Source organism: Schistocerca piceifrons, chromosome 10 (assembly GCF_021461385.2).
Source record: "Schistocerca piceifrons isolate TAMUIC-IGC-003096 chromosome 10, iqSchPice1.1, whole genome shotgun sequence".
Taxonomy (NCBI): domain Eukaryota; kingdom Metazoa; phylum Arthropoda; class Insecta; order Orthoptera; family Acrididae; genus Schistocerca; species Schistocerca piceifrons.
This window is the reverse complement of record NC_060147.1, coordinates 34,874,861-34,900,116: the sequence shown is the minus strand read 5'-3', so window position 1 is coordinate 34,900,116 and position 25,256 is coordinate 34,874,861. Positions and strand designations below refer to the sequence as shown.

Genomic DNA, 25,256 nt, shown 5'->3' with positions numbered 1-25,256 from the left:
GTAAGAAATAAAGAAATACATGTTTCACCATTTTTGAAATTTAGCCCCTATGGGGCTTTTTGAAAGAAAGTCATTATTTAAGATCTACTAAAGTCAAAAAAATTTTTATGCGGGTGTGACTGCATATCAATACGTAAAACTACTGCCGTTTCGGTCCTGTTGCAAGTGACCTTCTTCGTGTTTTTTTGTTTACAGTTAACAAAAACACCCTGAAGAAGGTCACTTGCAACAGTAAACAAAAACACCCTGAAGAAGTTCACTTGCAACAAGTAGTTTTACGTATTGACAATCCAGTTACAAACACAGAAAAATTTTATTGACTGTGACAATGGCCACAGAAACCTACGATTATATATAACTACTAAAGTATTTTTAAAGTTCCATAGGTGAAAACTGGTATTTGACTTCTCAGTTAGAAATATAAATACATGTTTCACTGTTTTTTGGAAATTCAAACCTTGTGGGGGTGAAAGAGGAAATGAAAATTTTTATGGAAATATTTTATTATACAAGCACTTTCGAAACTAAGAAAATTTGTCCTTGGCTTCTCTCTCAGAAATAAAAAAATAAGCATTTCACTGTTTTCGGAAATTCAACACCTAAGAGGGTAAAACACGAGGTGAAAATTTTTAGGGAGATGTTTCGTTACATTAAAATTTTTTTAGAATCTGATTCTATGAAGAACTGGTTTTTCATTTCTTGCTTATATGTAATGAAATATTTGTTATGGGATTAACGTTTCTGCAGAAATATCACCACAAGAAAGCAAACAACATCTGTAACAAAACTTTGGACTCCAGTTACCGGAATCGCCTTTTTTTCAGAAATACATTCGGAAAAGATAATGATTCTATGACCTTAATTAACATGAAAAGTTTAAAAGCTGTTGCAATTTGTGATTAACACAAAATTACGTTAAAGGAAAACAAAAAACAAAAAAATCTCTGCAGACCATAGAGCCTATGTAAGTGAAACAATGGGTGCCAAACTAGTTTAGACTGTTTAAAACAAATAATACATCAAACTGAAGGTGAACTAAACTAGTTTCTCTTACGAATGTTCAGCATGTGCACACTTCATTATAGGTGGCACACATCCAGTCTAAAATCCAATTCATCCCACACTTTGGTTAATATGTCCGGTGTAGTGAAGCAATAGTGTGATGCAATTTAGATAATGGAACAGCGGAAATAAAATGTTATAATTTACTTGACATTTTGTATGATGTGAACTAATTAAATGATAGAAAGTTACAATGTTTCTCAAGAAACATTTACCTTCAGAATTATATTCGCAATCATATTTTTATGTTTTGAAATAGAACTAATAGTACGACAACCTCTTAAAACTATTATGATGATGTGTTGTGACAGCTAAAATTTATTTGCATCATTTATAATCATATACGAAAATATTGTCACAGGAACTCAATTCTATCGTATATTCCTTTACAAATATACATCAAGCGTTCTCAAACTAAAACGGTATCAAATGAATTGAAAATAAAAGTGGTGGTGTCGCAAAGTTTGTGTGACAAATTTGTCTTCTCTCTTGGTCTGTTTCACTGTCACTGAGAGAATTACCGCCTTGTTCCTGAATGAGTGTTTACTTCCCCATCGATGGTCATTGTGTTGTGACAGTCATAACGTATCATTGATATTCAATGTCTGATAATTTTGAAAGTTATGCTTGAAAAATCTTCGCTTCATCTTCCGTTTATCAGTTCGTGCTAGTCCAACTTATCGTTTATCTACATTTTACAGAAAGTCATCCAAGAACACGAGAAGACATACTCTGATGACCACATGAGGGACTTCATCGACAGATACCTCAAGGAGATAAAGGAGAGACAGAAGACAGGCGAACCCAGCACTTACTCCAGTAAGTAAACCAAAACTTAGTGATACACCACTAAACTACAGCTAAGAAGTGTATTGTATTTGTAGCCATTATGGTCAGAGGAACAGCAACCTCAAAAATCCTCACGAACAAATGGTAAGTATATGTATACTTTATTAATGCAATATGGAGGCAAGTTTCTGTTATACAGTATACAAGTAAATTTTTACCAGTAGTTTTCGAAAAATAAGTCCATTTACTACACTGAAATTGTAGTTCTTGTTGAGACAATGCGTTTCCTAGCTTTGGAGCTGACATCACGCTGACAGCCAGAAGTATTTTGTCAGTTACCCATCAAGAGGGATACTGGTTAGCAGCGTCTTTGAGAAACTGTAAGACGGCTGAGGTGAATAAATCGAGTCACTCAGTCATAGGATCGGAAAGATGGTGTCCAATTTAGTGCGAATTTTTTCATATTTCTCACATCACTGAGGAGCATAAAGAAAATACTTACGTAATTTTCAGTACTAGCTGTTCATTATTAAAAACACACTGGGCAACAGAATTCAGCCGAAATTGCTACAAAGGTAGCTACTTATTTTCGCCTGCCTTGTTAACAAATTTTTACTTTCAGCGAAGCGTGATCTGTGACGAATGTTGAGTAACACGCAAATATATTTTACAGACATTTTAAAGTTAGCTTCTTTTGCCGGAACGCAGCGGAGTTCGCACAATGTCATCTTACAAACATGTCAATTCTGTTGCACTTGTGACAGAAACCTGAAACAGCACCATATTAGATAAGAAAGTTACACGTGTTAACTTAATGGAAAAATTATCTCCATCTTACATGCAACACTTTGGGAAAAACTCGTTTCAAATTCTTGAACAATTTAGGAGATACAATGGATGTCAGTAATATTTTCATTTTCACTTATCGTTAGCGTGCGTGAGAGCGGAAGTGAACCCACTACATACAATTCTTTTTTCAAGACTGGACTTACATATAGATCTCCCCACAAGTTTAAAGAAAACTTCAACATTTTAGCTAAATTTCATGTGCAGCAATGTACAACCTAACATGCACCAATCGTAAACTCATGGTGACTCCTATTTTTTATTGTAATCAATTCTAACTACACACTAAGACCACTAACGAAATGATACACTTCACCATGAAGCTGACGAATGATGCTACAACATTGAAAATTTTCAGATTTTTGTACTTTAAAATCGTGTGAGAAAAACTGCAAAGCAGTCGCAGTATCTGCGACGCTCTATTCACAATGGCACTGCTCCACCTCCATTATTCCCTGTGTGAGCTTTAGACATATACACTGAAGCGCCAGAGAAACTGGTATAGGCGTGCGTACCTTCGACCATAAATATAATAGACTGGCCCTGACGTCATTTTCGTGGCTCCAACATCTCTGGGCTAAAGTCACGTGAATGTTGGCAAAACATGATTGTTTCGTGTTGCGCTTATGGGTGTACTCAGCGTTTTGTCGGGGGAAATGGCATTACATTTCACGTGTGTTTCTATGATAATGCAGATGCGTTTATTGAAATCTGCTGAAGTGACTCTTATATGTTTTTTACACTTGAAATAGAGTATCACGTAAATTAAAGTGTTGAAAGTGATGCCTGTAAAGTCAGACTCATATTACATTTCGGAAAGTATCTGTGATAATTCGGTTACAGAAGTAAGTATAAGTGTTTCTCGTTCCCACTCATAGGTTCCCTAAGGATGAAAACCGAAGACAGCTTTGGATACAGGCCCTGAAACGGAGAAAGTTTAAGCCATCTGCACATAGGCGCCTTTTTGTATATACAAGTGAGATTATAATAAGGTAAGAGCACCTATAGTCGACACATGAAGAGCATTTTTTTCTACCTTCTAATACTATTAAATAAATGTAGGTTCCAAAATTATTTTCTGAAACTTCAGAGTCTCATCTTTCATCTAAAATATCATTTTTTTAAACTGATAGTTTAAACTTTTGTAAAAATAGTAGGAACTGAACCTTTGAAGTGCACCTAAAATTGATACTCTAAAATGGACCTGCTCCTAAAGTCGACAATTTTGGGACCTATAGTTGACATAATTCCCGTATCCCATTTTCTTTTATAAGTGACCAGAGCTCAAAACGCGGCGAATACAATGTTTAAAGTTTTGACACGAGCCCACTCTTATTGTTTAAAAGAATTTTAACGACGTTTTACTTTAATTGATAGTTTATAGTAATTTAGTCCCGCTGCCCACCAGAGGGGCCTTCGATATATTTTTTAGATTTTATAAATGGTACTGTGAACAAATCCAGGTCAAATGTAGTTCTGACATAATTTTTCGCAAATAAAAAAGTAATTTTTGTTGGAAGCGTTTGGCAGTCAATTGAGAAATGTGGGTAAAATACGATACAAACACAGGATGGCAGACCGCTCATTTGAAATCCCGCCACGTTTTGCCAACAGTCACGTGGTTTATGTTGGAGTCACACCAGCCCTATAGCTTCTGCACAGCAAGGCCAGTCTACTAGTATCTATGGTCGAAGGTGCGTACTCAAATGCAGAGATGTGTAAACAGGCAGAATACGGCACTGTGGTTGGCCACGCCTAAATAAGACTAACTCTCTGGCGCAGTTGTTAGATCGATTAGTGCTGCTACAATGGCAGGTTATCAAGTGTTATGCGAGTTTGACCGTGGTGTTACCGTCGGCGCACGAGTGATGGGACATACCATCTCCGAGGTAGCGATGAAGTGGGGATTTTCCCGTACGATCATTTCACGAGTGTACCGTATCAGGAATCCGGTAAAACATCAAATCTCCAACATCGCAGCAGCCGGAAAAAGATCCTACAAGAATGGGACCAATGAGGAGTGAAGAGAATCGTTCAACTTGACAGAAGTGCAAGCCTTCTGTAAATTGCGGCACATTTCTATACTGGACCATCAAAAAGTGTCAAAGTACGAACCATTCAAAGAAACACCATCGATATGAGTTTTCGAAGGTGACGGTCCACTCGTGTATCCCTGATGACCGCCCGACACAAAGACTTACACCTCATCTGGGTCCGTCAACACCGACTGTTGATGACTTCAAGCATGTTGCCTGGTAGGACGAGTCTCATTTCAAATTGTATCGAGCGGATGGACGTGTATGGATACGGAGACAACCTCATGAATCCATGGATCCTGCATGTCGCAGGGGACTGTTGAAGCTGGTGGAGGCTCTGTAATAGTGTGGGGCATGTGCACTTGGTGTGATATGGGACTGGATCCGACTCTGACAGGTGACACGTGCGTAAGCATCCTGTCTGATCACCTGTATCCATTCACGTTGTCCATTGAGATGGACTTGGGCAATTCGGGCAGGACAATGCGACACCCCACACATCCAGAATTGCTAGAGAGTGGCTCCAGGAACACTCTTCTGAGTTTAAACACTTCCGCTGGCCACCAGACTCCCCAGTCACGAACATTATTGAGCATATCCTGGGATGCCTTGCAAAGTGCTGTTCAGAAGAGATCTCCTCTCCCTCATACTCTTACTGATTCATGGAGAGCCCTGCAGGATTCATGGTGTAAGTTCCCTCGAGCACTACTTCAGGCATTCGTCGAGCCCGTGCCACGTCGTGTTGCGTCGCTTCTTCGTGCTCGCAGCGACCCTAGACGATATTAGGCAGGTGTACCAATTTCTTTGGCTCTTCAGTGTGTAACAGCACTAGACAGCGCAGTAGCCCAGCACACAGACTACTTTTTTCTTTGTGTTACAAGACTTACAGTATCTACGCTAGCTTGCGGAGTCCAGATCGACATCACCGTTTGGTGAGGACACAAAACTACAAGTAGTTATGACTGCTGTACTGGTGGAGGTGTGTGGTTAACCATCTGCCCGTGTCGTGTTTGCAGCCGACCAGCTGGGCGTCATGATGTTCGACACGTTCCTGCCCTCGTCGATGGTGCAGTCCACAGTGCTGACCTGGGCCCTCATGTACGTCGCCTACTTCCCCGAGGTGCAGAAGCGGGTGCAGCAGGAGCTCGACTCCGTCATTGGGCCTTCCAGACTGCCCAACCTCAACGACCGCCCAAAGTGAGTCCCTCGCTAAACTCTTCTCTGGACAACCCTCTGACTATAGCTCAAAGTGGATCAAACCATCCTGTTGTCCAAATTAGTGGAGTGTTCTTGTAACCAACTCACCTGATGATGCCTTAACACATTTGTTTTTGCACTCTTCATCAATTTTGCCAGTTTATTTTTCTCTGTGCTGATCCGTTTCCTAAATCCTTCTTCCATACGAATATTGTATGGAAGAAAACAGAATCCCTTCACTTTACCTACTTCGTGGTTCTCTAGCTTATCATTAATCTGATTGGGGTTCACCATTACTTTCGCTTTTACTGTTTACTATCACTCAGTACTATGTGTTCATTAAACTGTTCATTTATTCAACAGGTCTTGTGCATTCTTGTTCCATTTTAATGAGCGCTGTAATGTCATCAGTCAGTCTTGTGACTGACCTCTTGTAGTCCGACGTTCTAGCTAGTTTTCACCTTTCCTTGTTTGATGTCTAGACTGAAGAGCAGTGGCAAAATCCTGCATCCCTGCATATCACCCTTTTTAATCGAATCACTTCATTCATGGTCTTGCATTCTTATTGCTCTCCCTTAACTCTTGTAAACATTGGATATTACTTGCTTTTTCCTTCAACTAACATACATTTTTCTAAATTCAAACATCTTGCACCATTTTACATTGTGGAATGGTTTTCTCTGTATCAACAAATCCTAGGAGTGCTCCCATATATACGAGCAATGTCAGAAATGCCCCTCTGGCTCTGGTGCATTTATCCCCCTCCTCCACTCAAAGCCGAACTGTAACTCATACAAATGTATCATATATATATGAACTTACTGTAAATATTACCAAGCTGGCTAGAGCAGTGGTTAGTACAATGGACTCGTATTCGAGAGGCCATCTGTTCAAACCCGTGTCTGGACATCCTGGTTTAGGTTTTTCGGTGATTTCCCTAAATCGCTTAAGGCAGATGCTGGGATGGTTCCTTCTCTGTTTTTCCTTAATCCTAGCTTGGGCTCTGTCTCTGATGACCTCGTTGTCGACAAGACTTTAAACCCTAATCTCCTCCTCCTCCTCCACTGTAGGCATTCCATTGTTAAGCTTTCAGGGCTACACTTTCCAATCCTTACAGCCCACCCCTCATTTCTCCCACAAACAGCAGTGCTAGGGGTGTTTCATCAGCGTGGTAAGTGTCATCTGATGGTAAATCACAAATGTATCAGAGTCACACATGTACCAAACCAAGATGAAGTTGCTGAAGGTGTTCAACACCCATGTTGGAAAAGACATAGACATGTATTTTCATTTTTGGAGATAGAGATTTGTGATATTCTTCGCATTTCCAGTTTTTCTAATTTGCTACACCTTTGTTTTGTAAGGAACTTATTTGTTCAAAACGCTTTCATTCCTGTCCTCAGAACTCAAGGAAAGATCAGGAATGCTGCAGTCCGGAACCGCGGGACTTCTACGGCCGCAGGTTCGAATCCTGCCTCGGGCATGGGTGTGTGTGATGTCCTTAGGTTAGTTAGGTTTAAGTAGTTCTAAGTTCTAGGGGACTTATGACCTAAGATGTTGAGTCCCATAGTGCTCAGAGCCATTTGAACCATTTTTGATCAGGAATGAAACGTTTCTGCTCTGTGAGAAAGCTTTTGGTGATTGATTGGAGAGGTGGGCTTCCACGATGCTCTGCTCTGACTATGCCACTGTCTTCCACAGCTTGCCCTACACGGAGGCGACGCTACGCGAGACGATGCGGTTCCAGACGCTGCTGCCGATCGGAATTCCGCACATGGCGCTGGACGACGCCAAAGTCAAGGGCTACAACATACCCAAGGTCAGTCCTAGTCACTACTCGCGGATCAGTGATAGGGTGTATGACTGCAGAAAGGAAGTACGTGGGGGGAGCTTACAAACTGAGATCAATGCATTACTTCAAGAACAGCCACGAGGTGGAGACAAAACTTGCTGATACCATGCAGCGGTGAAACAGGTACGGGGTGGCAATTATTGAACTATCCAAAAAGAAAAGAAAAAAAAAACGTAAACTAGCTACAGACTACAGCGTGCTTACACACTATTCAAAAAGTAAATGTCACTGCAGATATTTGGATTTAGGTTATGACATGTTCGATATGCCTGTCATCATAGGCGATGATGTGATGCAGACAAATAGCGAAATTCTGCATGACCAGCTGAAATGTCGGAACATCGATGCTGTCGATGACCTCCTGAATGGCTGTTTTCAGCTGAGCAATGGTTTTGGGGTTCTGTACACCCTGTCTTTAATAGGCCCACACAAAACGAAGGCGCATGTGTTCAGATCTGGAGAATATGGTGGCCAATCGACGCCCATGCCAGTGGCCTCTGGGTCCTCAAAGTGCTCCTCCAAGACGTCAAACACTCTCTTCTTTCAGATGGAGTCAAGCTCCATCTTGCACGAACCACATCTTGTCGAAATAAGGATCACTTTGCATAATAGGGAATAAATCACCTTCCAAACCCTTCACGTGCCATTCAGTGGCCACTGTGCGATCAAGGAATATCGCACCAATATTGCATGACTGGACACTGTACATCACTGAGTCAGTCACTGAGTGTAAAGAGACTCCTCGATAGCGAAATGCGGATTCTTAGTCCCTCAAATAGGCTCAGACATGCTGTACTGTCACTTTTCATGTGCAAATGGACGACAACGACAAGGTGTGTGTGCATGTGCATACCAATTCCCATTATACCCCTTGGGCAACCGTACAGTTGAACGTCCTAACGCAAACCATTCAGAAGTTATGACTATTTCATTTCATATAGTTCAATAATTGTCTCCCTATATGTGAAGTGGGCATAGAATAAATTCGAAGTGATAGACAAAGTAGCAAATAACAACAGCAATCAAAGATGTGTGAATGGATTTGAATCTCCACACCAGGCTGTTCAAGTATCTACATCTACATCTATAATCCGCAAGCTACCTGACGGTGTGTGGCGGAGGGTACCTTGTGTACCTCTGTCGGTTCTCCCTTCTATTCCAGTCTCGTATTGTTCGTGGAAAGAAGGATTGTTGGTATGCCTTTGTGTGGGCTCTAATCTCTCTGATTTTATCCTCATGGTTTCTTCGCGAGATATACGTAGGAGGGAGCAATATACTACTTGACTCTTCGGTGAAGGTATGTTCTCGAAACTTAAACAAAAGCCCGTACCAAGCTACTGAGCGTCTCTCCTGCAGAGTCTTCCACTGGAGTTTATCTATCATCTCCGTAATGCTTTCGCAATTACTAAATGATCCTGTAACGAAGCGCGCTGCTCTCCGTTGGATCTTCTCTATCACTTCTATCAACCCTATCTGGTACGGATCCCACACTGGTGAGCAGTATTCAAGTAGTGGGCGAACAAGCGTACTGTAACCTACTTCCTTTGTTTTCGGATTGCCTTTCCTTAGGATTCTTCTAATGAATCTCGGTCTGGCATCTGCTTTACCAACGATCAACTTTATATGATCATTCCATTTTACATCACTCCTAATGCGTACTCCCAGATAATTTATGGAATTAACTGCTTCCAGTTGCTGACCTGCTATATTGTAGCTAAATGATAAGGGATCTATCTTTCTATGTATTCGCAGCACATTACAGTTGTCTACATTGAGATTCAATTGCCATTCCATGCACCATGCGTCGATTTGCTGCAGATCCTCCTGCATTTCAGTACAATTTTCCATTGTTACAACCTCTCGATATACCATAGCATCATCCGCAAAAAGCCTCAGTGAACTTCCGATGTCATCCACAAGGATGGCTGAATGGGCACAGATAGAAGGCAGGTAGGAATGGGCAAAAGGATGACACATGGGGCGATACTGCAGCTGGGCCGTAGCATAGTCCACTGGCCAAGCTTAGGGGATTAGAGATGACCAAGCAGGTCACACATGCTCACAACACATGCAAACTGGCTGCCTTGCGGGTTGCCTACACCACGCACCACAGTCAGCGGAAGAACTGCATGGCGCTCGGGCACACATGATCAGTGGTGCAGCCTTGCAACAGACTGCTCGACAAGAACAGCTCTGCCTGATCAACAGAATACGAAGTTAAAAACGTCGAGGAACATAACACGCAACTTCAGAATTTTCTCAACATTCTTCCAAACGTATGAAGGGAACTTTATGTTTTGACAGTTTCGTTATGGCCAAGAGAAGCCCAGTGTTGTATTACTACACAACAATGGATTTCAACTCGAGAGGGAAGTTTATTTAATTCAGAGTGACATTTGGAGAGAAGAGCAGCCTAGATTTATATAATCAGTATTGTATGCCAAATCGAGACTCGAACCTGGACCTTGCTTTTCATGGACAATGGACATACCAACTGAGCAGTCAGGCTGTGACTCACAACCCACTCTCATATTCACTTCCACCAGTAACTGACCCCTACTTTCTGAACTCCAGAGACGGTTATTCTATGAGTGGACACTGAATACCTTGTGGGATTAGCATTCTAGAGACGATTACTTATCCACAGCACATGGGAACGTTTCCAGGACGAATCGTCCACACTACAGTGAAATGTTCGCTGTTTTTTAAACTTCCCTACACATTAAACTTGCAACCCCTAGGTTGCAGCAACACTTTTCCCCCTCAATATTCTTTCTTTCAGTAGAGTTATTTTCACTTGATATGCAGGAGAACTGCTGTAAGGTTTGCAGAGTAGGAGAAAAGGGGATGCCGGAAGTGTACCTGTCAGTGCGGGTTGTGAGTCATGCTCGGATAGCTGAGTAGGTAAGAGCCAATGGAAGGTCCTGAGTCAGAGTCCGTGTGCAGCACAGAACAGCCTGCTGGGAAGGTTCAAAACAGCACACCCCTCATTAGGTTCAGAAACGTTTATCTATTATCATATTTTCTGTCTGGGTCAAGCCACTTCTAAGAAACTAGATCATCCAGTGGATATGTGAGAAAGATGGGGAAACACCGAAGGAATCCCAGATGGTGTGCCGCCGAAAGCGAGACGGAAAGTGTAGAGACATGCAACAGGGGCGGGAGGGGGGGGGGGGGGGAGGGGGGGGCTCCCTGACAAAAAAAATGTGAATTCATAACAAAAAAATCCAAAGCTCTGTAATCTGTGCCAGTATGCCAGTAACATGTAAATGTGAGATATCCAAAGTTTCTTACTGTTATCGCATCTTAAAAACCTCCTGAACTAAGGATACTCATCGAGTTAGTTTTTACTGTGAAACGTAGTAAGATGGTTAATATACACTAATTTCTTGTAACAGCACGTTGACTGTCCCAAACATATTAGTTTCAAAATTATGCAGATGAATCACGAATCTGAGCCAAGTACTTTTAGATGAGAGACTGGCGGTCGAAAATGAATATTGAAATTTTTCATTGACACAAATTCCTTATGTCTCACATCAACAAAACAGCACACCCTTCATTACGTTCAGATACGTTATTTCTATTATCATATTTTCGGTCTGGGTCAATCCGCTTTTAAGGAACGAGATCATCCAGTTGATATGTGAGAAAGATGGGGAAACACTGAAGAAATCGAAGATGGTGTGCCGAAAGTTAGACGGAAAGTGTTGAGACATGCAACACACTCGGCCCCCCCCCCAGACAAAAATATGTGAAAATATAACAAAAAAATCCAAAGCTCTGTAATCTGTCCCACTATGCCAGTAAAATGTAAATGTGAGAAATTCAAAGTTACTGTGTAGTTGCTTACCATTAGCGCATCTTAAAAACCTCCTGAACTAAGTATACCCATCGAGTTAGTTTTTACTGTGAAAAGTAGTAAGATGGTTAAAATACATTAATTTCTTGTAACAGTACGTTGACTGTCTCAAACGTATTAGTTTCAAAATCATGCAGATGAATCGCGTATCTGAGCCAAATATTGAAATATTTCATTGACACAAATTTCTGATGTCTTACATCAACAACTTCAACTCACAGTACGTCTTCAAAGTCTCTGCTGCGTGAAAACACTGATTACAACATTACTAGCGATCGGTTCAATTCCGAAAATTCTGAAGGTATGTGGGATGAAATATAGGGATTGAAAATTTATTTGCATCTTGTACACCGACCAAACTGTAGATGTAAGAGTCGAAGGGCACGGAAAGGAAGCAGTAGTTCAGAATTAAGTGAGATAGGGTTGTGGGCTATATCCAATGTTATTCAGTTTGTACACTCAAATAAACAGTTAAGGAAACCGTGGAGAAATTTGGAGAAGAAATTATGGTTCAGAGAGAAGAAATAAAAAGATTTGACGTTTGCCAATGGCAATGTAATTCTGTCAGAGACAGCAAAGGATGTGAGAGAATAGTTGAATTGAATGGATATTGAAACTTCCTGGCAGATTAAAACTGTGTGCCCCACCGAGACTCGAACTCGGGACCTTAGCCTTTCGCTGGCAAGTGCTCTACCATCTGAGCTACCGAAACACGACTCACGCCCGGTACTCACAGCTTTACTTCTGCCAGTACCTCGTCTCCTACCTTCCAAACTTTACAGAAGCTCTCCTGCGAACCTTGCAGAACTAGCACTCCTGAATGAAAGGATACTGCGGAGACATGGCTTAGCCATAGCCTGGGGGATGTATCCAGAATGAGATTTTCACTCTGCAGCGGAGTGTGCGCTGATATGAAACTTCCTGGTAGATTAAAACCGTGTGCCCGACCGAGACTCGAACTCGGGACTTTTGCCTTTCGCGGGTAAGTGCTCTACCATCTGAGCTACCGAAGCACGACTTACGCCCGGTACTCACAGCTTTACTTCTGCCAGTACCTCGTCTCTCTCCGCTTCAGAGTGAAAATCTCATTCTGGATACATCCCCCAGGCTGTGGCTAAGCCATATCTCCACAGTAACCTTTCTTTCAGGAGTGCTAGTTCTGCAAGGTTCGCAGGAGAGCTTCTGTAAAGTTTGGAAGGTAGGAGACGAGGTACTGGCAGAAGTAAAGCTGTGAGTACCGGGCGTGAGTCGTGCTTCGGTCGCTCAGATGGTAGAGCACTTGCCCGCGAAAGGCAAAGTTCCCGAGTTCGAGTCTCGGTCGGGCACACAGTTTTAATCTGCCAGGAAGTTTCATATCAGCACACACTCCGCTGCAGAGTGAAAATCTCATTCTAGAATGAATAATGCCTTGAAAAGAGGTTATAAGATGAATAACTAAAAGTGAAGCAAAGGTAGTCGAATTAAATCAAGCGATGTGGAGGGAATTAGAGTAGGAAGCTAGACTTTCAAAGTAGTTAATGGGTTTTGCTAGTTCGACAGCAAAATTACTGATAGGGCTGAAGTAGGGAGTATATAAAATGCAGGCTGGTAATACCAAGAAAATCATATCTCTAAAAGGGGAATTTATTAAAATCTGATATCAGTTTAAATGTTAAGAAGTCTTTTCTGATAGTATTTTCTGGAGGGTAGCCATGCACAGAAGTGAACTGCGATAAATAAGCAGTTCAGACAAGACGAGAACAGAAGCTTTTGTAGTGTGATGCCACAGATAATGGTGAAGATTAAGTGGGTAGATCGAGTAAATAATGAGGAGTTTCTGGGCAGAATTCGGGAAAAAAGAAATTTATGGGGGATCTTGACTAATGGAAGGAATCGTTTGACAGAACACGTTGTCAGGCTTCGGAGATTCGTCAGTACGATAATGCAGTGGAGAGAGAGAGAGAGAGAGAGAGAGAGAGAGTGCGTGTGTGTGTGTGTGTGTGTGTGTGTGTGTGTGTGTGTGTGTGTGTGTGTGTGTGTGTGTTGAGTGGGTGTGTGAGGGAGGGCTTATGTTTGAAGAGGGAGGCGTGAAGACTGTATGGAGATTCAAATGGATGTAGGTCGCAATAAGTATCCAAAGATGAAGAGGCTTGCACAGGATTGATTAGCAAGCCGTGCGGCATTAAACCAGTCTTAGGACGGAAACCAGAACATTAACATCAATTCCGAGGAAACTAACTGCATCATGTAATCGTGAGACATTAGTAGCTTAACAAAGAAATTGTGTCACGAAAAGGATGGCAAGACGACGGTAAGAACTTTTATTTCGTAACAAAACATTTTTTCTTCAAATTGCCAACTCTCTCAATGCTGGTATTTTAAAGTGTTAACTCAGGGAAATGTGATAAATAACGCAGTATTTTTGTGTTACAGGGAACCGTAGTGGTGACCAACCTGTGGAGCATGCACATGGACAAGGACGTGTGGGGAGACCCAGATAGGTTCAGGCCAGACAGGTTCCTTGGCCCAGATGGGAAGATCACCAACAAGGACTACACTCTGCCATTTAGCACTGGTACGTACTCCTTCTTCCAGTATTTCCAGTTTTGGAGGTACGGTATCATATAAACAGACAACTTCGAACATGCAGCAACCATAGATACATCTACAACCATATATATATATATATATATATATATATATATATATATATATATATATATATATATATATACAGGGTTATTACAAATGATTGAAGCGATTTCACAGCTCTACAATAACTTTATTATTTGAGATATTTTCACAATGCTTTGCACACACATACAAAAACTCAAAATTTTTTTTTATGCATTCACAAATGTTCGATACGCGCCCCTTTAGTGATTCGGCAGACATCAAGCCGATAATCAAGTTCCTCCCACACTCGGCGCAGCATGTCCCCATCAATGAGTTCGAAAGCATCGTTGGTGCGAGCTCGCAGTTCTGGCACGTTTCTTGGTAGAGGAGGGTTAAACATTAAATCTTTCACGTAACCCCACAGAAAGAAATCGGATGTGGTTAAGTCGGGAGAGCGTGGAGGCCATGACATGAATTGCTGATCATATTCTCCACCACGACCGATCCATCGGTTTTCCAATCTCCTGTTTAAGAAATGCCGAAGACCATGATGGAAGTGCGGTGGAGCACCATCCTGTTGAAAGATGAAGTCGACGCTGTCGGTCTCCAGTTGTGGCATGAGCCAATTTTCCAGTATGTCCAGATACACGTGTCCTGTAACGTTTTTTTTGCAGAAGAAAAAGGGGCTTTAAACCGTGAGATTGCACAAAACACGTTAACTTTTGGTGAATTGCGAATTTGCTGCACGAATGCGTGAGGATTCTCTACCGCCCAGATTCGCACATTGTATCTGTTCACTTCACCATTAAGAAAAAATGTTGCTTCATCACTGAAAACAAGTTTCGCACTGAACGCATCCTCTTCCATGAGCCGTTGCAACCGCGTCGAAAATTCAAAGCGTTTGACTTTGTCATCGGGTGTCAGGGCTCGTAGCAATTGTAAACGGTAAGGCTTCTGCTTTGCCTTTTCCGTAAGATTTTCCAAACCGTCGGCTGTGGTACGTTTAGCTCCCTGCTTGCTTTATTCGTCGACTGCCGCAGGCTACGCGTGAAACTTGCCTGCACGCGTTCAACCGTTTCTTCGCTCACTGCAGGCCGACCCGTTGATTTCCCCTTACAGAGGCATCCAGAAGCTTTAAACTGCGCATACCATCGCCGAATGGAGTTAGCAGTTGGTGGATCTTTGTTGGACTTCGTCCTGAAGTGTCGTTGCACTGTTATGACTGACTGGTGTGAGTGCATTTCAAGCACGACGTACGCTTTCTCGGCTCCTGTCGCCATTTTGTCTCACTGCGTTCTCGAGCGCTCTGGCGGCAGAAACCTGAATTGCGGTTTCAGCCGAACAAAACTTTATGAGTTTTTCTACGTATCTGTAGTGTGTCGTGACCATATGTCAATGAATGGAGCTACAGTGAATTTATGAAATCGCTTCAATCATTTGTAATAGCCCTGTATATATATATATATATATATATATATATATATATATATATATATATATATATATATATATATATACACTCCTGGAAATGGAAAAAAGAACACATTGACACCGGTGTGTCAGACCCACCATACTTGCTCCGGACACTGCGAGAGGGCTGTACAAGCAATGATCACACGCACGGCACAGCGGACACACCAGGAACCGCGGTGTTGGCCGTCGAATGGCGCTAGCTGCGCAGCATTTGTGCACCGCCGCCGTCAGTGTCAGCCAGTTTGCCGTGGCATACGGAGCTCCATCGCAGTCTTTAACACTGGTAGCATGCCGCGACAGCGTGGACGTGAACCGTATGTGCAGGTGACGGACTTTGAGCGAGGGCGTATAGTGGGCATGCGGGCGGCCGGGTGGACGTACCGCCGAATTGCTCAAAACGTGGGGCGTGAGGTCTCCACAGTACATCGATGTTGTCGCCAGTGGTCGGCGGAAGGTGCACGTGCCCGTCGACCTGGGACCGGACCGCAGCGACGCACGGATGCACGCCAAGACCGTAGGATCCTGCGCAGTGCCGTAGGGGACCGCACCGCCACTTCCCAGCAAATTAGGGACGCTGTTGCTCCTGGGGTATCGGCGAGGACCATTCGCAACCGTCTCCATGAAGCTGGGCTACGGTCCCGCACACCGTTAGGCCGTCTTCCGCTCACGCCCCAACATCGTGCAGCCCGCCTCCAGTGGTGTCGCGACAGGCGTGAATGGAGGGACGAATGGAGACGTGTCGTCTTCAGCGATGAGAGTCGCTTCTGCCTTGGTGCCAATGATGGTCGTATGTGTGTTTGGCGCCGTGCAGGTGAGCGCCACAATCAGGACTGCATACGACCGAGGCACACAGGGCCAACACCCGGCATCATGGTGTGGGGAGCGATCTCCTACACTGGCCGTACACCACTGGTGATCGTCAAGGGGACACTGAATAGTGCACGGTACATCCAAACCGTCATCGAACCCATCGTTCTACCATTCCTAGACCGGCAAGGGAACTTGCTGTTCCAACAGGACAATGCATGTCTGCATGTATCCCGTGCCACCCAACGTGCTCTAGAAGGTGTAAGTCAACTACCCTGGCCAGCAAGATCTCCGGATCTGTCCCCCATTGAGCATGTTTGGGACTGGATGAAGCGTCGTCTCACGCGGTCTGCACGCCCAGCACGAACGCTGGTCCAACTGAGGCGCCAGGTGGAAATGGCATGGCAAGCCGTTCCACAGGACTACATCCAGCATCTCTACGATCGTCTCCATGGGAGAATAGCAGCCTGCATTGCTGCGAAAGGTGGATATACACTGTACTAGTGCCGACATTGTGCATGCTCTGTTGCCTGTGTCTATGTGCCTGTGGTTCTGTCAGTGTGATCATGTGATGTATCTGACCCCAGGAATGTGTCAATAAAGTTTCCCCTTCCTGGGACAATGAATTCACGGTGTTCTTATTTCAATTTCCAGGAGTGTATATATATATATATATATATATATATATATATATATATATATATAAGTGTTTATCTTTGTTATCTTTGTAAACATATGATATCACAGCACCAAAACTGTCCCATTACTGTCATAATAAAATTAATTACTACGTTACTTCAACGAATATAGGACGACAGTCAAAATACAGTTACAAACGAGGTTTTATATATATACGTCAATCCATCTAGACAGTATATAAGTAGCAATCCATGCTCAATGTCGTACCATAACATAAATATGTGTAACGGATATAACGTCACCCACACTTTACTGCAGTTCATTTGATAATGGTAGTGCATCTGAAACAAACCTATAGTTAAAGATAGACAAAAATTAATGTCACACAGCAGCGATTCTCGACACTTCTTGTAAATAAGTCACTTACTGAATTATACTAAGCGGCAGGTGCTGTGGAACATAGAAAATAGCATTCTGAGGAAAACCCACTCATCCTTGAAGTCTCCATATTAGTTGAACAATGTTCAGTGATCCGTATTTTGTTTACTGAAGAAGAAAAACCGCCTAAAGTCTTTTCTCGAATGATTTTACAGTATGGTGAAAGCTATATGAGCAACGTTAACTTTTCTAAGCAAGTGGAACAGTTCAAGACTGGTCGATCCTCAGTGACTGACAGCCAGTTGAAATGTCAATAGCCTCGCTAGAAACCTGCAATGACGACATTATTGGCAAAGACCGATGTATTACAGTTTAACGTATAGCAAAGACAGTTGCAGGAAGTGTTAGCACAGTTCATAACGCGACTGTAACAAGCTCAACACAACAAGTACAAAGTGGGTGCTGGAAGAGTTAACGGAACAACGCAAGGAAACAAGAGTCAGAGAGTGTACAGACTTGGAAAATTGCTATGAAAGCGAAGGGGATTGTTCTGTAAACAAAATTTTCATTTGTTTGGTCCGTTCAAGGAGCATTACGTTGAGAAAAAGTTCGGCAACGACGAGAAGGTGAAGGAATTTGTGGGAAAGTTGTTCAAACAACAAGACAAGGACTTCTTTGCATCATGTACGAATAAAAGTGGTTCATCGTTGGGACAAGTGTTTTAATATTGGCGGGGATTATGTTTTGTAAAAATACACTGCTATTTTTCTACATCAATTGGCTCCTAATTATTGAATGTCCCTCGTACAAAGTTTTCCGTTTCTTTATATGTAGGCTTATCTTTCTAGCAGCTCTTTCAAGACTTCTAGAGTGTGCTTGTTTTTCTTGTAATTATATCAACAGCAACTGCTATGGCGACCCCTGAACTGATGTGCCCAGGGCAGTTTCCCTCTTATTCATGTCTGTACCTCTTATAACGTTTTGCAAGGTTTATATTAAACAGAAGGTTGTTGCTGTTGTTGTTGTCTTCAGTCCTGGGACTGGTTTGATGCAGCTCTCCATGCTACTCTATCCTGTGCAAGCTTCTTCATCTCCCAGTACCTACTGCAACCTACATCCTTCTGAATCTGCTTAGTGTATTCATCTCTTGGTCTCCCTCTACGATTTTTACCCTCCACGTTGCCCTCCAATGCTAAATTTGTGATCCCTTGATGCCTCAAAACATGTCCCACCAACCGATCCCTTCTTCTAGTCAAGTTGGTTCAAATGGTTCAAATGGCTCTGAGCACTATGGGACTTAACATCTGAGGTCATCAGTCCCCTAGAACTTAGAACTACTTAAACCTAACTAACCTAAGGACATCACACACGTCCATGCCCGAGGCAGGATTCGAACCTGCGACCGTAGTGGTCGCGCGGTTCCAGACTGAAGCGCCCTTAACCGCGTGGCCACACTGGCCGGCCTAGTCAAGTTGTGCCACAAACTTCTCTTCTCCCCAATCCTATTCAATACCTCCTCATTAGTTACGTGATCTACCCACCTTATCTTCAGCATTCTTCTGTAGCACCACATTTCGAAAGCTTCTATTCTCTTCCTTTCCAAACTATTTATCGTACATGTTTCACTTCCTTACATGGCTACACTCCATACAAATACTTTCAGAAACGACTTCCTGACACTTAAATCTATACTCGATGTTAACAAATTCCTCTTCTTCAGAAACGCCTTCCTTGCCATTGCCAGTCTACATTTTATATCCTCTCTACTTTGACCATCATCAGTTATTTTACTCCCTAAATAGCAAAATTCCTTTACTACTTTAAGTGTCTCATTTCCTAATCTAATTCCCTCAGCATCACCCGATTTAATTTGACTACATTCCATTATCCTTGTTTTGCTTTTGTTGATGTTCATCTTATATCCTCCTTTCAAGACACTGTCCATTCCATTCAACTGCTCTTCCAAGTCATTTGCTGTCTCTGACAGAATTACAATGTCATCGGCGAACCTCAAAGTTTTTACTTCTTCTCCATGAATTTTAATACCTACTCCGAATTTTTCTTTTGTTTCCTTTACTGCTTGCTCAATATACAGATTGAATAACATCGGGGAGAGGCTACAACCCTGTCTCACTCCTTTCCCAACCACTGCTTCCCTTTCATGCCCCTCGACTCTTATAACTGCCATCTGGTTTCTGTACAAATTGTAAATAGCCTTTCGCTCCCTGTATTTTACCCCTGCCACCTTCAGAATTTGAAAGAGAGTATTCCAGTTAACATTGTCAAAAGCTTTCTCTAAGTCTACAAATGATAGAAACGTAGGTTTGCCTTTTCTTAATCTTTCTTCTAAGATAAGTCGTAAGGTTAGTATTGCCTCACGTGTTCCAACATTTCTACGGAATCCAAACTGATCTTCCCCGTGGTCTGCATCTACCAGTTTTTCCATTCGTCTGTAAAGAATTCGCGTTAGTATTTTGCAGCTGTGACTTATTAAACTGATAGTTCGGTAATTTTCACATCTGTCAACACCTGCTTTCTTTGGGATTGGAATTATTATGTTCTTCTTGAAGTCTGAGGGTATTTCGCCTGTCTCATACATCTTGCTCACCAGATGGTAGAGTTTTGTCATGACTGGCTCTCCCAAGGCCATCAGTAGTTCTAATGGAATGTTGTCTGTTCCTGGGGCCTTGTTTCGACTCAGGTCTTTCAGTGCTCTGTCAAACTCTTCACGCAATATCTTATCCCCCATTTCGTCTTCATCTACATCCTCTTCCATTTCCATAATATTGTCCTCAAGTACATCGCCCTTGTATAAAGCCTCTATATACTCCTTCCACCTTTCTGCCTTCCCTTCTTTGCTTAGAACTGGGTTGCCATCTGAGCTCTTGATATTCATACAAGTGGTTCTCTTCTCTCCAAAGGTCTCTTTAATTTTCCTGTAGGCAGTATCTATCTTACCCCTAGTGAGACAAGCCTCTACATCCTTACATTTGTCCTCTAGCCATCCCTGCTTAGCCATTTTGCACTTCCTGTCTATCTCATTTTTGAGACGTTTGTATTCCTTTTTGCCTGCTTCATTTACTGCATTTTTATATGTTCTCCTTTCATCAATTAAATTCAATATTTCTTCTGTTACCCAAGAATTTCTACTAGCCCTCGTCTTTTTACCTACTTGATCGTCTGCTGCCTTCACTACTTCATCCCTCAGAGCTACCCATTCTTCTTCTACTGTATTTCTTTCCCTCATTCCTTTCAATTGTTCACTTATGCTCTCCCTCAGACTCTCTACAACCTCTGGTTCTTTCAGTTAATCCAGGTCCCATCTCCTTAAATTCCCACCTTTTTGCAGTTTCTTCAGTTTCAGTCTGCAGTTCATAACCAATAGATTGTGGTCAGAATCCACATCTGCCCCTGGAACGGACACTGTTTTGGGATGTCAAGAGAAAGTCACTGCACTGCACTGACGTGGGTTTGTGTATATACTAAACAAAAGACAGGATAATGAATCTCCCCGTCTTACTCCATTTTTTGTAGTCACAGCACTTCACAACATATTCTGCATCATTGACACTGGGTATTTTCCATAGTGGCTTGCACTGAGCAGTTTTCAGTAACGGTATCGGAGGACTAATCATAGCTTTAAAGTGACATCTCTTTACATGAAGTTCAGCAAGCAAACACCTGCTAGGACCGAGACATTTATGCCACCCTTTTTCCATATTAATGTGTTATCGTCTGCCGGTCGGAGTGGCCGAGCGGTTCTAGGCGCTGCAGCCTAGAACCGCGAGACCGCTACGGTCGCAGGTTCGAATCCTGCCTCGGGCATGGATGTGTGTGATGTCCTTAGGTTAGTTAGGTTTAAGTATTTCTAAGTTCTAGGGGACTTATGGCCACTGCAGTTAAGTCCAATAGTGCTCAGAGCCATTTGAACCATTTTGTTATCGTCTCTTTTTGTGACACACGTGATTATATCTGTCGGCCACTGTTTTGGGACGCCTAGAGGAAGTCACTGCACTGACGTGTCTTGGTGTTGGCAGGCAAGCGCGTGTGCCCCGGGGAAACGTTCGCGCGGCAGAACATGTTCCTTATGCTGGCGACAATCCTGCAGAACTTCTTCATCAGGTCGGACGGGGTGCCGCCCCCCTGCATCAGCAACATCCCGGGGGTGGTCGAGACGCCGCCCGCCCTGTGGGTCGAGTTCCAGGCCCGATAGGTGCACCCTGCGCCCTGCACCCCACTCCAGACTAACAAACAACACCGCCTGTCTCACAACACAGGCAGAAGGCGCATACGTGTTAAAAAATACTGTCACTTTACAGTGAACAAAAACAGTTTTCTATGATATCAAATATGGAAATATTAGCCTTATTGCTAGCAAACTGATTCTGTTTCTGTATTGCTTTCCTATATATAGGAGGCATGACTTTTTCAAGTATGTATCCTTTGTTTACAAAAAAACACATGTGTATTTTAAAACATTTTATCCTTGCACCAAAGCTTGTACTGTAATTTAAATTTCAATAAAATTTTTCACTTGTATTAAGGCACTTATGACTACAAACAAAGGCACCCGAAATTCTTCCTTATAGAAATCTGCGACCGTACTTCTCGAGCAGCACTGAATGACCGTTGTGAGGTTATCGTCATTTTCTTGAGATAAAACGAACACACCTTGAAGTTGCAGAAAACTCACTAGACGTGGACGAAATGCACCGTTGAGCTTCGCCGTTGACTTCCTGCACAAAATATTGGTAATGACATATGTTTTCGCCGGCCGCTGTGGCCGACCGGTTCTAGGCGCTTCAGTCTAGAACCGCGCGACCGCTACGGTTACTACCTGGCTTCCGCATGCAACATACCTATGTCACCAGTGACTACTAGTGTAGACACATACGGTTGCTGTCAACAAGTATGCACCTGAAGATGATGTTGTAACAACACCGAAACTAGTTGCCAATAAAAGCAACACCTTAATACAGCTGGAGGAATTTCGTCATTTTTTAACATACCGGGTGATCAAAAAGTCAGTATAAATTTGAAAACTGAATAAATCACGGAATAATGTAGATAGAGAGGTACAAAGTGACACACATGCTTGGAATGACATGGGGTTTTATTAGAACAAAAAAAAAAAAAAAATGCAAAAGTTCAAAAAAATTTCCGACAGATGGCGCTTCATCCGATCAGAATAGCAATAATTAGCATAACAAAGTAAGACAAAGCAAAGATGATGTTCTTTACAGGAAATGCTCAATATGCCCACCATCATTCCTCAACAATAGCTGTAGTCGAGGAATAATGTTGTGAACAGCACTGTAAAGCGTGTCCGGAGTTATGGTGAGGCATTGGCGTCGGATGTTGTCTTTCAGCATCCCTAGAGATGTCGGTCGATCACGATACACTTGCGACTTCAGGTAACCCCAGATATCGCACAGGGACCTGGGAGGCCAAGCATGACGAAAGTGGCGGCTGAGCACACGATCATCACCAAACGACGCGCGCAAGAGATCTTTCACACGTCTAGCAATACTTTTTTTGGTTGTAATAAAACCCCATGTCATTCCAAGCATGTGTGTCAATTTTTACCTCTCTATCTACATTATTCCGTGATTTATTCAGTTTTCAAATTTATACTGACTTTTTGATCACCCGGTATATTATACTAGCTGACGTCCCAAGTCATCCGTTTCAATTACGGATATACGAAGATTTGAACAGATGGTTGCCCACTTCACAATACGTCAAACATCAGAATTGCCGTCTCTAAACGCCCTTCTTACCAATGCACTGGTCACGCAGTTTTCCCCATAAACTTCATTTGTCTGCCGGTGATAATCTGCACTGTAACGTCTTTCGCAGAGAGAAGACGAATCACTGTACATATTTCGTACTCAGGACGGTTTTCAATTGTTGTTGTCTTCAGTCCAGAGCCTTGTTTGGTGCAGCTCTCCATGCTACTGTATCCTGTACAAGATTCTTCATCTCCAAGTAACTGCTGCAACCTACATCCTTCTGAACCTGCTACGATTTTTACCCTCCACACAGCCCTCCAGTACTAAATTGGTGACCCCTTGATGCCTCAGTACATATCCTACCAACCGATCCCTTCTTCTAGTTAAATATTGCCACAAATTCCCCTTCTCCTCAATTCTGTTCAGTACCTCCTAATTAGTTACGTGACCTGCCCATCAAATCTTCAGCATTCTTCTGTAGCACCATGTTGTGGATTGGCAAGACAGCCAATCCACTATAAGGAAGCCGAAAGGCACGCGTTTAAACTCATGCAAGCTGGCGTAAGGTCTGGAACAGGACAAGGAATTGAGACTAGCAAAAAACGTACGTATCTTCTGGAATACTTAACTTTAATCCATAATTAGTGAAGATCGCTCTTGACGGTACATGTTTTACAGCATCAATAGTAACTGGTAATGGCGCCTTGCTAGGTCGTAGCAAATGATGTAGCTGAAGGCTATGCTAACTATCGCCTCGGCAAATGAGAGCATAATTTGTCAGTGAACCATAGCTAGCAAAGTCGGCTGTACAACTGGGGCGAGTGCTAGGAAGTGTCTCTAGACCTGCCGTGTGGCGGCGCTCGGTCTGCAATCACTGATAGTGGCGACACGCGGGTCCGACGTATACTAATGGACCGCGGCCGATTTAAAGGCTACCACCTAGCAAGTGTGGTGTCTGGCGGTGGCACCACATTCCTCCCCCGCAAATCGGCGGACGGTTGTGGCATAAGGCTTCCGCCCGCCGTGGAGAGGACCCCATGTTGGCGTATGCGACGAGGTGGGGAGCCTAACAACAGGCGAGGCTGTGCCATCCGCACCCTGCCATTCGGTCCGAGGGGAGCTAGGAAACGCCTGAAAACCTAGTCCAGGGTGCACGCCAACATGCGGTGTATGCGCCCGTAGAGAGACAGGAGGGGCCGAAGGGTCGACCTCCATCGGGCCGGGGCACCCGACGGGCGAAGACGACATATGGTCCCGAGTGGGCAAGAGTTCCATGGCGGAGGACAACTGGTCACGGGAAGCGATTGGCGGCGCGTGACCCAGAGAGGCGCCCGGCGGTTGCAGCGACGCGTCCACTGCGGGCGTCGCCGGCGGGAGAACAGGCGGCGGCGGCGACGGCGGCGCGCCGCCATGGGGCAAAATGGAAGGCAGCGTCGGTAACACCTGGGGCTGAGGCGAGCCAGTAGATGGATCCCCAGGGCGCTGACCGGACGGCAACGTCGCTGAAAGCAGACGGGGAGCGGAAGATCCCGTGCGACGACAGAGGCGCAGCTGATTGAGATGCCGACGCACCTCACCAGAGGCCCCCAAAACCAAATACATAGCGCGGCCGAGGCAGCGAAGAATGCGCCCTTCGTGCCAACGCCGTGAACCTCGATAGTTGCGGTAGTAGACAACGTCGCCTGGGGCAAAAGCAGGTGTCTGCCGCTGCACAGGAACCTGATGCGGCGGATGTAGCAAAGACATCAAGGTTCGATGAGGGCGACCGTGAAGCAACTCAGCCAGCGAGCGACCATCTCGGGGCTGAGAGCGATACGAGGACAATAAGAGCAATAACGCGTCCTCCCGAGAATTAGACTCTTTCAACTTCAACATCTGTGACTTGAAAGTCCTGACCAAACGTTCAGCGGCACCGTTTGACTGTGGCGAAAACGGCGCGGATGTCAGATGTTGAATACCATTCGCCTTGCAGAATGACTGAAATTCTG

At 43.6% G+C, this 25,256-nt stretch overlaps 1 protein-coding gene across 1 annotated transcript in view; it reads left to right on the top strand.

Moving 5' to 3' along the window:
• The window catches only part of LOC124718661 (probable cytochrome P450 304a1), a 41,580-nt gene extending 19,713 nt beyond the window's left edge, over positions 1-21,867 (top strand). The window contains exons 5-9 of the mRNA XM_047244288.1: positions 1,764-1,881; positions 5,750-5,930; positions 7,632-7,749; positions 14,057-14,198; positions 21,574-21,867. Of these exons, the coding sequence (XP_047100244.1) occupies positions 1,764-1,881; positions 5,750-5,930; positions 7,632-7,749; positions 14,057-14,198; positions 21,574-21,749 (735 nt within the window). The 3' untranslated portion in view covers positions 21,750-21,867. The remainder of the gene's footprint in view (positions 1-1,763; positions 1,882-5,749; positions 5,931-7,631; positions 7,750-14,056; positions 14,199-21,573) is intronic.
• The last annotated feature ends 3,389 nt before the right edge of the window (positions 21,868-25,256 follow it).